General features: G+C 60.2%; 1 protein-coding gene across 1 annotated transcript; it reads left to right on the top strand.

Annotated features, from left to right (window-relative positions):
- The first annotated feature begins 998 nt into the window (after positions 1 to 998).
- LOC129494636 (nuclear pore-associated protein 1-like) lies at positions 999 to 5569 on the top strand. Its single transcript, XM_055301533.1, has 2 exons — positions 999 to 3774; positions 4899 to 5569. The coding sequence occupies exons 1-2, from the start codon at positions 999 to 1001 to the stop codon at positions 5567 to 5569; spliced, it is 3447 nt and encodes a 1148-aa protein (XP_055157508.1).
- The last annotated feature ends 8327 nt before the right edge of the window (positions 5570 to 13896 follow it).

Below are 13896 nucleotides of genomic sequence, written 5' to 3'. Positions count from 1 at the left end.
GGGGCTGCACGCCTTGCAGGGCAGCAGGCAGCAGGCCTCATATGGCAGCAGGGCACCAGGGCTGAGGCCTCACAGGGCAGCAGGGCTGCAGGGCTCGCAGGGCAGCAGGGCTGCAGGCATCGCCGGGCAGAAGGGCAGCAGGGCTGAGTCCTCACAGGGCAGCACGGCATCAGGGTTCTCAGGTCAGCAGGGCTGCAGGGCTCACAGGGCAGCATGTTTTCAGGCCTCTCAGGGCAGCAGGGCAGCAGGTGTCTCAGGGCAGCAGCACTGCAGGCCTCGCAGGGCAGCAGGGCTGCAGGGCTCGCAGGGCAGCAGGGCAGAGGCCTCACATGGAGCAGGGCTACAGGCCTCGCAGGGCAGCAGGGTGCAGGCCTCACATGGCAGCAGGGCAGCAGGGCAGCAGGCATCTCTGGGCAGCAGGGCAGCAGGCCTGGCAGGGCGGCAGGGCAGCAGGGCAGCAGGTTTCGCAGGGCAGCAGTGCAGCAGGGTTGCAGGCCTCGAAGGGCATCAGGGCCGAGGCCTCACGTGACAGCAGGGCAGCAGGTCTGGCAGGTCAGCAGGGCAGGCCCTCCGCGAAGCAGGCCACCCTCGCCCTCTAAGCATTGGGAGGCTCCTGAGCTGGCCCCGCAGGGCCTCCCCGGGGCAGGGCTGGCCACGACACCCTGGGGTCTGAGTGCCCCGGGCCTCTGCAGTCCCAGGCCCCGCCCCCCCCCCCCCACCTGAGGCAACCATGGTGGGGCTGTATGGCCTCCGCCTCTGGAAGGTGGGCCCCGCCCCCTCCCCCGCCCCTCCCCCTGTCCCTCCCCCCTCCCCCCCCCGCTGGTGGGCGGGGCTGCACAGGCCCCCGTGGGCGGCTTTGTGACCCCTTAGCACGTGCACGTGGGTGCACCGCTCAGAGGCTCAGTGTGTGCTTGACCTGGAGAGGAGTCAGACGCCTTGGAGACCCTGTCCAAGGCCTTCCGCTCCAACCTCCGACCCTGGCGCACAGCTAGCCCTGAATGGGCCATTTATTTTCCAAGTTTCTTCGCCCTCCCCGCCGCCGGCCCCTGCCCCGCCGGAGTCGCCCGCTGGTCACTCCTGCCTGTGACACCGCCCATGCTGGCCGCGACCACCCTGCCGCTCCTGCACCTGCCGCCTGCTCTGGGCGCAGGCCGTTCCAGCGGGCTCGCAGGCCTGTACCAGCTCGCTGCCACGGGGAGCCCGGGAGGCGGCATCCGCTCCCCCAGGCCGCGGGCCCCCCTCTGGGCCTCCTCCCCGCGGTGAGCTGGAGGAGCCCTCCGGGTGGCCGTGCGCTGCCTGCGCGCAGTTCCCTGGTGCTCCGGCCCTCGAGGACTGCGAGGATCCCTCCTCCCGTGCGCAAGGTCGCTCTCCTGCATTCACTACCTGCGCAGGTAGCCAGGGCTGCGAGTCAGGTACCATGCCCGCCCCTCCCCGCTTCGATCCCACAGGGCATGGAGGAGGAGGTCCCAGAGCACCCCGCAGGACAGAGGGAGGCTCCTGCAGAGGCCAAAGGGCCGGATGGTGGGAGTGGCCGCCCCCACAGCCGCGGGGATACACAGGGGACATCCGAGCGCCCGGAGACCAGTGGCGTTCTCAGCCTCCACCGAGCCAGCCCTGCACCTCTGGACCGACGCCTCGTCCCCTCAGGAGAGAGCTCGTGGCACAGCACCCAGATGTCTCCGGTGTCCTCCTCGGAAGGCCGTGCGGCCACCTCTTCATGCGGTCCCGCGGGAGATGGCCTCGGGAAGGCCGACAGGGATGCGGCGGTGCTCCCGGGCCCACGCCCATGCTGCCCCTTGCCGCAGGAGACATCCGCGGAGGAGGCGGCGACTGAAAACCATCAGCCCGTCCAGAGCGTGCGGGACGCATCGAGGAAGGACCCGCAGGCTGAGGAGCCCTCAGGCGTCTCACCCCGGAGCCGTGGCCCGCCAGCACCTGCCAGCAGCGGGCGAAACAAAAGGAAACTGGGCATGCCCCTCTGTCTGCCATTGCCGCCGCCACTACCGCTGCTGTGGGATCGAGGGGACGTGCCCCCACCCCCTAAGCTTCCTTGCGTTGCTGTTGACAAGGACCTAGGCACCGTGCAGAACACCGAGCGTCCGAGGAACAGGGCCTTGAAGGGCAGAACAAAGACCTTGGCCGACTGCCGGGCCGCTCAGCCTGCCCCTGCCTGCCCCCCGCTGGCCTGGGACACCGCAGGCTCCGCGCCCCTGGCCGCTCCCGCTGCCCAGGTCCCTGTGCCTCCCACCGCCGCGGCCGAGCCTTCTGCCGGGCCCCCGATCCTATCTGTCCCTCCGTCTTCCCCAACACAACAGGGTGGCCCGGAAACAGGACACGGAGGTCCTAAATCTCCTCCTCTTGCTGTTCCTGCTGATTCTCTTCCTCCGCTTACTTCCAGTCCCACTGGGGAAACTCCCCCTCGGGGAGGCCCTCTTCCACCAGGCAGCGCTGCAGCACCTGCCTCTGACCGCCCCCCACCTCCTAACACCTCAACCCCCTTACACCCAGCCTCCTGCACGAAAGAATCCCCAGCCCCTATGTGTGTGGACTCTCCCCCGCTCTCCCGGACAACCCCTCGTCCAGGCCACTGCACAGATAGCTCCGTCGGTGTAGTCCAGCCTGGCACCTCTAAGCCGACGTCTTCTACCATCGCAGCAAAGTCATCTACTCTGACCCCCAAGCCTATTTCAAACCCTGGTGTCGTGGACATGGACACTACGCCTCCTTCCCGGGCTGTCATCTTCAGCACGTCCCCGCACTGCAGGATGAGCTGTCCTCCGTTTTCGCGGGGCCGTGGCAGTACGACGCAGAGATGCCCTGCGAAAGTCGCAGCATCCACCAGTCCACCGACATCGGTGGCCCCCGGCCCCACCCCACTTCTTCATCAACTCTTCGGCCTCCAGGTCACCCCTCAGCCCACACATGGGACTCTGGCTGGGAGGCAGCAAACAGCTTTTCTTCCCAGTGCTCCTATCGCCACTGGCTTGCCCAACCTCAGTTCTGGAGCCACCACCACTCCAGTAGGCAGCACCTCTGCAAACCTCAACGCTCACTCTGACCCCGATGCCATGGATACCACATCTCCCTCCCGGGCTGTCGTCTTTCACTCCCACCCTGGGTCCCAGAAGAACCATTTGTCATTTTACAAGGCACTTCCTGGTTCTGGCAACACACCACCTTCGAGCAGCACTGCCTTGGCCCACGGCTCTACCAATTTACCTCAAAAGTCAGCCAGCATACAGACCCCCGTTCCGAAGCACTCTAACGCAGGAATGGCCTCTCAGCCCACAATTGGAGGTCACAGTGGGCAACAGCCTAACAATTCCTACCTGTTAGGGAAAACAGTAGCCCCAACACAGGCTGTCGGCCTGGCCCCTCCTATAACTCACCCACCCGGAGGCAGCACAATGCAGGCAGCTTTCGCGGGCTCTCCTTTTGGCACCAATGTCAACAAGCAGACGGCCTTTGGTAACCAGCCAGGTATTCTCCACACTCCTCACTCTACCACCACTGGCTTTCGAGGTCCGACTGGGAACACTAGCTCATCACTCACAGCTACAATGACGGGAACACAGAGCTTTGTGTGGTCTGTAGTCCCCAGTGGCCCACCCCTCACGGTTAACACCACAGGCCCACAGACCTTTGTGTGGTCTGTAGTCCCCAGTGGCCCACCCCTCACGGTTAACACCACAGGCCCACAGACCTTTGTGTGGTCTGTAGTCCCCAGTGGCCCACCCCTCACGGTTAACACCACAGCCCACAAACCTTTGTGGGGCCTGCAGTCCCTGCTACCACTACTTGCCCACAGACCTTTGTGGGGCCTGCAGTCCCTGCAACCACTACTTGCCCACAGACCTTTGTGGGGCCTGCAGTCCCTGCAACCACTACTTGCCCACAGACCTTTGTGGGGCCTACAGTCCCTGCAACCACTACTTGCCCACAGACCTTTGTGGGGCCTGCAGTCCCTGCTACCAGTACAGGCCAACAGACCTTTGTGGGGCCTACAGTCCCTGCTACCACTACTTGCCCACAGACCTTTGTGGGGCCTACAGTCCCTGCAACCACTACTTGCCTACAGACCTTTGTGGGGCCTGCAGTCCCTGCTACCACTACAGGCCCTAAGACCTTTGTGGGGCCTACAGTCCCTGCAACCACTACTTGCCCACAGACCTTTGTGGGGCCTACAGTCCCTGCAACCACTACTTGCCCACAGACCTTTGTGGGGCCTACAGTCCCTGCTACCACTACAGGCCAACAGACCTTTGTGGGGACTACAGTCCCCCGTGGCCCACCCCTCACGGTTAACACCACAGCCCCACAAACCTTTGTGGGGCCTGCAGTCCCTGCTACCACTACTTGCCCACAGACCTTTGTGGGGCCTGCAGTCCCTGCAACCACTACTTGCCCACAGACCTTTGTGGGGCCTACAGTCCCTGCAACCACTACTTGCCCACAGACCTTTGTGGGGCCTACAGTCCCTGCAACCACTACTTGCCCACAGACCTTTGTGGGGCCTGCAGTCCCTGCTACCAGTACAGGCCAACAGACCTTTGTGGGGCCTACAGTCCCTGCTACCACTACTTGCCCACAGACCTTTGTGGGGCCTACAGTCCCTGCAACCACTACTTGCCTACAGACCTTTGTGGGGCCTGCAGTCCCTGCTACCACTACAGGCCAACAGACCTTTGTGGGGCCTACAGTCCCTGCTACCACTACTTGCCCACAGACCTTTGTGGGGCCTACAGTCCCTGCAACCACTACTTGCCCACAGACCTTTGTTGGGCCTACAGTCCCTGCAACCACTACTTGCCCACAGACCTTTGTGGGGCCTACAGTCCCTGCAACCACTACTTGCCCACAGACCTTTGTGGGGCCTACAGTCCCTGCTACCACTACAGGCCAACAGACCTTTGTGGGGACTACAGTCCCCCGTGGCCCACCCCTCACGGTTAACACCACAGGCCCACAGACCTTTGTGGGGCCTGCAGTCCCTTCTACCACTACTTGCCCAAAGGCCTTTGTTGGGCCTACAGTCCCTGCAACCACTACTGTCTTAAAGAGCACCAGGGCCTTGCCTGGCCACACGACCTCAGCTGTAGTTGCAAGCACCAGCACCGAGATATCAGTGCTTCGATGCACTTCTAGTTCTACCTTCCTGCCAGGCACGCGGGGCCCACCTGCCCAGCGTGTGAGTGGTGTGAAGGAAGGGAACAACATCACTCCCAAGACTGGAAGACCTGGAATTCCTGCTTTATGTCAGCATAATGGGGGCCCACCTGATGCAAACACAGATGAAACCCTCATCGTGTCTATGATGGCAGCCCTCTGTATCAGCAACCGCCCTCGGAACCCTGGGGGCCTACCTGTCTCTAAGGCAACTGGTGCTACGGGGAACAGCACCATACCTGCTGTGACTGGACCAAATAGTGGTCCCCCATTCCTACAGAGCACACAGAACCCCCCAAGCCACAGCACTGGTGGTGCCATGGGGGATACCACCATGCATCTTAGAGAGAACTCTCTACTCTCGGAACACGTGGACCTGCCCCTAGTCAGGGCACCCCTCTGACTTTGGTGAGCCAGCACTGTGTGTGCAAGTTCTTGGTCCACTGTTCTGTGCTCTGGGCGTGGCTAGGCTACCTTCATAACCTGTCTAGAAACCGCCACCCACTGGTTCCTTCCTTTTGTCATGAATCTCAACATAAACGGAACAGATACTCCTCCACATATTATATGGAACAGTAAATGGGTTTTGCTGTATCAGAGCCTCAATGGGCACTTATCTGTCCCAGATTACGTAGATATACTTCTACATCTATAAAACTTTGTTCTTACTAATCTGCCTTTGCTCGTGTGTCTTTTTGTCTCGGCAGTAGAGAAAGAATTAACCGATGTGAGTGTGGTGGGTTGAACCAGACTTTATGCCAAGGTTTCTGCATCTCAGTGACTGGAATGTGGAAGTAGCCACAGGTTCTGGCTGCACGCACAGACCCCTGAAATGTGCATTTTGAGTGTAAGGGATGGGAATCCAGGAGGAAGGAAGGTCCAAAGGAGGGAGAGATGAGGTGACTCGTCCTTGCCTCTACCCTCTGTGCTTCGCTCTCCTCTCCCCCGACTCTGACCTCAGTAGAGGTTGAATAACCCTTGATGGGTGCAAGGAAACCACCCTGTGATTTTAGTTTTTAAGAATGTTTAAATGTTTTCTTGGGTGCCTTCTTAGGTTAGACTTAGGCCAATCTTTCTTACACATTCCCACTTCACCCAGAGGAGACAGATTTGAGCCCGGAGAAACAAGTGGAAAAAGAGTACATGCATGCCTGCTCTGGAAGTGTTAGGAATGTCAGTTTATTTAGAACTTATTGTGCCGCTTAAGCGCAGTAGAACAGATCCCTTTCGATAAGCAGCCCAGCTCTGATCTAAATCACCAAAATATCAGATCACCTGTGTTATTATTCCCGGTTCTGGCTGACCCTAAACTTTTCTGGATCTCCACTAGACTTAATAGAGGCAAAATTGCTGACTTTGTGGGGCTTGCATTCTAGTTGGAGGGGAGAAACATACATCCGTGTCGACGATCTGGTAGGTTAGTCACTCACAACCCCTGTGGAAAACCAAGTAGCATACGGAGCATTGAGGCTGTAGGCAGAGAGGAGCGCAGCTTTCGATTTTAACAGTGGACAGGATAAGCCTCACTAGAAAGTGGGATTTGATCAGGCTAGAGGGAGGGAACGAATCAAATATCTGAGGGAAAAGCGTTGTAAATAGTTGGAATAATCACTGCAAAGACCCATAAGAAGGGTACCGGACACCCTCAGGGAGCAGTTACAAACTAATGTGGGTGGCTGGCATAGGGTCAGCAAAGGGAGGAAAGAGAAGACGTGGGTTGAATACTCTGCACCATTTACTGGCTGTGCGGTGACAAATGGTAGACCAACCTTCAAGAGTCTCCGTGGACTCAGTGCTTTCTCCGTGGCCTATTTACGTTGCAAGAGTTTTGGAAGGCTAAAATAAGTAACTTATAACCCATGTTGTTGTTATTCTATAAATAAGGGTAGATCCACAGAGGATAGGTAGGTAGGTAGGTAGGTAGGTAGGTAGATAAGGAAGAGGATATACAGAGAGAGAGAGGATGGGGATCGGGCATGTACATATATGTGCATGCTAATGAGCTCCTTAGGCCAGTAGTGCTTGCCTTGCCTTCAGCAGGCCTTTCAAAAAGGAGATCCCATGGAACAGGGCTGAGATCAGCCCCGTAAAAACAAAGAACACCAGGGCACAGAGGCTGCTGGACCCCTCCGGGCACCCTCTGCCCGATCCATTTACTCTAAGTTGTTTATTACAGTCCCAGAGGATCAAAGTTCCTGCTCCCTGGCTGCAAAGAACTGCCTACCCTTTGTAGGCAGAACTGCCTCTCAGAAGCAGGGTTGAAATCCAGTTTGCTTCTAATAGTCCTGCACCCTCTCTCAGCCCTGTCTGCTAATGTTACCAGGGACAACTTTTAAAACTTCGTACTTCTTGACTTTTTTTTTTTTAAGCCTTCAAGCTAAAAGCAATGCCCTGAATAAGGCAAATATTTAACAAACATGTGGTAGAGGTAAAGATGATTTTGAATATCATGTTTTGATGCACTTACACAGTAGAAGCAATTTCTAAGGAGACATTTTATTTTTATGCAAATAATACACGAGCCTAATAGCAACTTGAATGATAGGGAAATGCAGCCCTTCCCCTCAAGGTCCCCTCTCCAGAGTCAGTTTCTTGCTACTTTGATGTCACCCCCATAATTCTAAACGTTATGCTTATCCTGCTGTATCATGACATACTCATTTCAGACCATGTTTTTACCACTCTAACATGATGGAGGAAGATAAACTCCACTCCCACTGTTTTCCCTCCCTCTTCCTTTCCAAACATCGCATTCAATTCATTTGCTGCTTCCCTGTTGTACCTTCATGTAACTGCGCTGGGTTTATTGGTGAAGGAAGGGGTAGCAAAGGGCTAAAAGCTGTGGTTCTGATGATGCACCACTTGAATTAGAATCACAACCTATCTTGTGGGGTTGCTTATGATAATGCAAATAGCAACGTACTTCAGCCTTTAGTGTCTAACAGACAGGACAGCTCAAGAAATATGAACAATTATTTATTTCTTGTGTTACCTACCTTCGCCCTAATCTCGTGATTTTTCTCTATGCATGAGCCTGTGTGCCATGGCTCCTCTGCCTTGCCTTTCCCCTTGCATAACTAACTCACTTGACTCACTTTTTATCAATAACATGTTTGCTTTTGTTTGTGCTGTTAGTATTCACATGTTTCCATACAATTGTAGCAAAGCGTTCTGTGTTTTATCCACAGCTTGGCTCTAAGGGCTGAAAACCAACAGCCTGTATTGACTAAGTATTGCTTAGTCCTGGGGAAAATAATGCGGTAGGATTATCTTTTCTACTCTGTCAGTAGAGCACTGCTACTTGTCTTTACTATTCCTTGTTTAAAATCAAGCTCTGTTTTAGTTTGCTTGATATTTCATCTACTATTTTCTCATGCATTTTAAATGATTTTTCCCAAAATTTGAATTGTTTCCCTCTTTTTTAAATCCTTGCACTGCTCCCTCGCTCATTAATAATTTTATTTTCTATTTTTAAGATTTATTTATTTGACAGAGAGAGAGAGAACATGGTAGGCAGAGGGAAAGGGAGAAGCAGGCTCCCTGCTGAGCAAGGAGCCTGGTTCGGGACTCAATCCCAGGACCCCAAGATCATGACCTGACTGAAGGCAATGCTTCATGGACGGAGCCACTCAGGTGCCCTAAAATATTTATTTTCAAACTCAGTAGAGTTTGCTTGTCCAGGTCTCCTGATTTCCTAGAACCCTTTGCCCCTCCCCTTCTCAGTTTGGAAGATACAAGATCGCAGGGCAGCAGGGCAGCTGGCTCTCAGGATACCAGGGCTGCAGGCCTCGCAGGGCAGCAGGGCAGCAGACCTCTCAGGGCAGCAGGGCTGCAGCCTTGCAAGGCAGCAGGACAGCAGGGCTGCAGGCATCGCAGGGCAGCAGGGCAGCAGGTGACTCAGGGCAGCAGGGCAGGAGGCCTCTTGGGGAAGCAGGGCAGCAGGCCTCTCAGGGCAGCTGGTTGCAGGACTTGCATGGTAGCAGGGCAGAGGCCTCACATGGCAACAGGGCTGTAGCCCTCAGGGCAGCAGGGCAGCAGGCCTCACATGGCAGCAGGGAAGCAGCACTTCAAGCCTCGCAGGGAAGCAGGGCTGCAGGCCTCGCAGGGTAGCAGAGCAGCAGGTCTCACATGGCAGCAGGGCACCAGGGCTGCAGGCATCGAAGGGCAGCAGAGCAGCAGGTGTCTCAGGGCAGCAGGGCTGCAGGCCTCCAGGGCAGCACGGTAGCAGGGCTGCAGGTCTTGCCAGGGCAACAGGGTAGCAGGCACCTCAGGTCAGTAATGCTGCAGGCCTCTCATGGCAGCAGGGCAGAGGCCTCACATGTTAGCAGGGCTGCAGGCCTCCGAGGGCAGCAGGGCAACTGTCCTCACATGGCAGCAGGGCAGTAGGGCTGCAGGCATCGAGGGGCAGCAGAGCAGCAGGCCTCCTAGGGCCGCAGGGCTCACAGTGCAGCAGGGCAGCAGGGCTGCAGGCTTTGCAGTGCAGCAGGGCAGCAGGCCTCACATGGCAGCAGGACAGGAGGGCTCCAGGCCTCGCAAGGCAGCAGGGCAGCAGGCATCTCAGGGCAGCAGGGCGGCAGGCTTCACATGGATGCAGGGCAACAGGGCTGGAGGTCTCGAGCGCAGCAGGGCAGCAGGCATCTCAGGGCAGCAGGGCGGCAGGCTTCACATGGCAGCAGGGCAGCATGTTTACAGGCATCGCAGGGAGCAGAGCAGCAGGCCTCGCAGGGCAGCAGGACAGCAGGTCTCTCAGGGCAGCAGTGCAACAGGCATCTCAGGGAAGTAATGCAGCAGGCCTCGCAGGGCAGCAGGGCAGCGGGCGTCTCAGGGCAGCTGGGTTGCAGGCCTTGAATGGCAGCAGGGAAGAGGCCTCACATGGCAGCAGGGAAGCAGCGCTTCAAGCCTCACAGGGCAGCAGGGCAGCAGGCCTCACAAGGGAGCAGGGCAGCAGGGCAGCAAGCGTCTCAGGTCAGCAGGGCTGCAGGGCTCGCAGGGCAGCAGGGCACCCGGCGTCGCAGGGCAACAGGGCTGCAGGCATCGCAGGGCAGCAGGGTAGCAGGGCAACAGGCGTGTCAGGTTAGCAGCGCCGTAGGCCTCCCAGAGCAAAAGGCAGCAGGCCTCACATGGCAGCAGGGCAGCAGGTCTGAGGCATTGCAGGGCAGCAGAGCAGATGGCTTCTCAGGTCGGCAGGGCCTGCAGGCCTCGCAGGGCAGCAGGGTAGCAGGCCTCTCAGGGAAGCAGGGCTGCAGGGCTGCAGGCCTCGTGAGCAGCAGGACACCAGGCATCTCAGGGCAGCAAGGCTGCAGGCCTCGCAGGGCAGCCGAGCAGCAGGCCTCACATGGCAGCAGGGCAACAGGGTGCAGGCCTCGCAGGGCAGCAGGGCAGCAGGTGTCTCAGGTCAACAGCGCCGTAGGCCTCCCAGGGCAACAGGGCAGCAGGGCTGCAGGCCTCGAAGGGCAGCAGGTCTACAGGCCTCACAGGGCAGGAGGAAAACAGGGCTGCAGCTTTACAGGGCAACAGGCCAGCAGGCCTCCCAGGGCTGCAGGGCTCGCAGGACAGCAGGGCAGCAGGCGTCTCTGGGCATCGGGGCTACAGGCCTCGCAGGGCAGCACGGCAACAGGCCTCCCATGGCAGCAGGACACGAGGCCTACAGGCCACTCAGGGCAACAGGGCTGCCGGTCTTGTAGGACAGTAGGGCAGAGGCCTCACACGGCAACAGGGCTGCATGCCTCACAGGGCAGCAGGCCAGCAGGCCTCTCTGGGCAACAGGGCTGTAGGCCTCACGGGGCAGCAGGGCAGCAGTCATCTTAGGTTAGGAGGGTAGCAGCCTCGCAAGGCAGCATGGCACCCGGCGTCTCAGGGCAACAGGGCTGCAGGCCTCACATGGCAGCAGGGCAACAGGGCTGCACGGCTCGGAGGGCAGCAGGGCAGCAGGCATCTCAGGGCAGTAGGCCTGCAGGCCTCGCAGGGCAGCAGGGCAGCAGGGCTGCAGGCTTTGCAGGGCAGCAGGCCAGCAGATCTTTCAGGGCAGCAGGGCTGCAGGCCTCAGATGGCAGCAGGGCAACAGGGCTGCTGGCAAAGAAGGGCAGCAGAGCAGCAGGTGTCTCAGGTCAGCAGGGCTGCAGGCGTCCCAGGCAGCAGGGCAACAGGCCTCTCAGGGCAGCAAGGTAGAAGGCTGCAGGTCTCGAAGGGCAGCAGGGCAGCAGGCCTCACATGCGATCAGGGAAGCAGGGCTTCAAGTCTCTCAGTGCAACAAGGCCGCAGGCGTCTCAGGTCAGCAGGGTAGCGGGCCTCACAGGGCAGCAGGGCTGCAGGCATCACATGGCAGCAGGGCAGCAGGGCTGCAGGCATCAAAGGGCAGCAGAGCAGCCGGTGTCTCAGGACAGCTGGGTTGCAGGCCTCGCATGGCAGCAGGGCAGAGGCATCACATGGCAACAGGGCTGTAGCCCTCACAGGGCAGCAGGGCTGCAGGCATCTCAGGTCAGCAGGGCAGCCGGCCTCGCAGGGCAGCAGGGCAGCAAGCCTCACATTGCAGCAGGGCAGGAGGGCTGCAGGCCTCGCAGGGCAGCAGGGCAGAGGCCTCACGTGGCAGCAGGGCAACAGGTCTCACATGGCAGCAGGGCTGCAGGCCTCTCAGGGCAGCAGGGTAGCAAGCCTCTCAGGGCAGCAGGGCTGAAGGGCTCGCCGGACAGCAGGGTTGCAGGCCTCACAGGGCAGCAGGGCAGCAAGCATCTCAGGACAGCAGGGCAGCAGGGCTAGAGGTCTCGAGTGCAGCAGGGCAACAGGCCTCGCAAGGCAGCATGGCAGCAGGCCTCACAGGGCAGTTGGGCAGCAGGCGTCTCAGGTTAACAGCGCCGTAGGCCTCCCAGGGCAACAGGGGAGCAGGGCAGCAGGGCAGCAGGCTTCGCATTGCAGTAGGGCTGCTGGCCTCGCAGGACAGCAGGGCTGCAGGCCTCGCAGGGCAGTAGGGCAGAGGCCTCACAGGGCTGCAGGGCAGCAGCCTCCAGGCCTCGCACGGCAGCAGGGAAGCAGGCCACTCAGGGCGGCTGGGTTGCAGGCCTCACAGGGCAGCAGGACAGAGGCCTCCCATGGCAGCAGGTCAACAGGTCTCCCAGGGCAGCAGGGCTACAGGGCTGCAGGTCTCACAGGGCAGCAGGGCAGCAGGCGACTCAGGGGAACACCGCTGTAGGCCTCCTAAGGCAGCAGGGCAGCAGGCCTCTCAAGGCAGCAGGGCTGCAGGGCTGTAGGGCTCACAGGGCAGCATGTTTTCAGGCTTCTCAGGGTAGCAAGGCTGCAGGAATCGCAGGGGAGCAGGGCAGCCTGATTCCCAGGGCTGCAGGGCAGAAGGGCAGCAGGCATCTCAGGGCAGCAGGGCTGCAGGCCATGCAGGGCAGCAGGGCAGCAGGACACCAGGCGTCTCAGGGCAGCAAGGCTGCAGGACTCGCTGGGCAGCAGGGCTGTAGGCCTCGCGGGGCAGCTGGCCAGCAGGCCTCACATGGAAGTCGGCCAGCAGGGCTGTAGGCCTAACACGGCAGCAGGGCAACAGGTGTCTCAGGGCAGCAGGGCTGCAGGCCTCGCAGGGCAGCAGGGCAGAGGCCTCACATGGAAGCAGGGCAGCAGGGCTGCAGGCATCTCAGGGCAGCAGGGCTTCAGGCATCACAGGGCAGCATGGCAGCAGGGCTCCCAGGGCAGCAGGACTCGCAGGGCAGCAGGGCAACAGGCGTCTCAGGGCATCGGGGCTGCACGCCTTGCAGGGCAGCAGGCAGCAGGCCTCATATGGCAGCAGGGCACCAGGGCTGAGGCCTCACAGGGCAGCAGGGCTGCAGGGCTCGCAGGGCAGCAGGGCTGCAGGCATCGCCGGGCAGAAGGGCAGCAGGGCTGAGTCCTCACAGGGCAGCACGGCATCAGGGTTCTCAGGTCAGCAGGGCTGCAGGGCTCACAGGGCAGCATGTTTTCAGGCCTCTCAGCGCAGCAGGGCAGCAGGTGTCTCAGGGCAGCAGCACTGCAGGCCTCGCAGGGCAGCAGGGCTGCAGGGCTCGCAGGGCAGCAGGGCAGAGGCCTCACATGGAGCAGGGCTACAGGCCTCGCAGGGCAGCAGGGTGCAGGCCTCACATGGCAGCAGGGCAGCAGGGCAGCAGGCATCTCTGGGCAGCAGGGCAGCAGGCCTGGCAGGGCGGCAGGGCAGCAGGGCAGCAGGTTTCGCAGGGCAGCAGTGCAGCAGGGTTGCAGGCCTCGAAGGGCATCAGGGCCGAGGCCTCACGTGACAGCAGGGCAGCAGGTCTGGCAGGTCAGCAGGGCAGGCCCTCCGCGAAGCAGGCCACCCTCGCCCTCTAAGCATTGGGAGGCTCCTGAGCTGGCCCCGCAGGGCCTCCCCGGGGCAGGGCTGGCCACGACACCCTGGGGTCTGAGTGCCCCGGGCCTCTGCAGTCCCAGGCCCCGCCCCCCCCCCCCCCACCTGAGGCAACCATGGTGGGGCTGTATGGCCTCCGCCTCTGGAAGGTGGGCCCCGCCCCCTCCCCCGCCCCTCCCCCTGTCCCTCCCCCCTCCCCCCCCGCTGGTGGGCGGGGCTGCACAGGCCCCCGTGGGCGGCTTTGTGACCCCTTAGCACGTGCACGTGGGTGCACCGCTCAGAGGCTCAGTGTGTGCTTGACCTGGAGAGGAGTCAGACGCCTTGGAGACCCTGTCCAAGGCCTTCCGCTCCAACCTCCGACCCTGGCGCACAGCTAGCCCTGA

The sequence above is a fragment of the Nyctereutes procyonoides genome, unplaced genomic scaffold (assembly GCF_905146905.1).
Source record: "Nyctereutes procyonoides isolate TBG_1078 unplaced genomic scaffold, NYPRO_anot_genome, whole genome shotgun sequence".
In the NCBI taxonomy this organism is placed as follows: Eukaryota; Metazoa; Chordata; class Mammalia; order Carnivora; family Canidae; genus Nyctereutes; species Nyctereutes procyonoides.
Note: the sequence above shows the minus strand (reverse complement) of the source record. Positions and strands in the feature narration are given on the sequence as shown.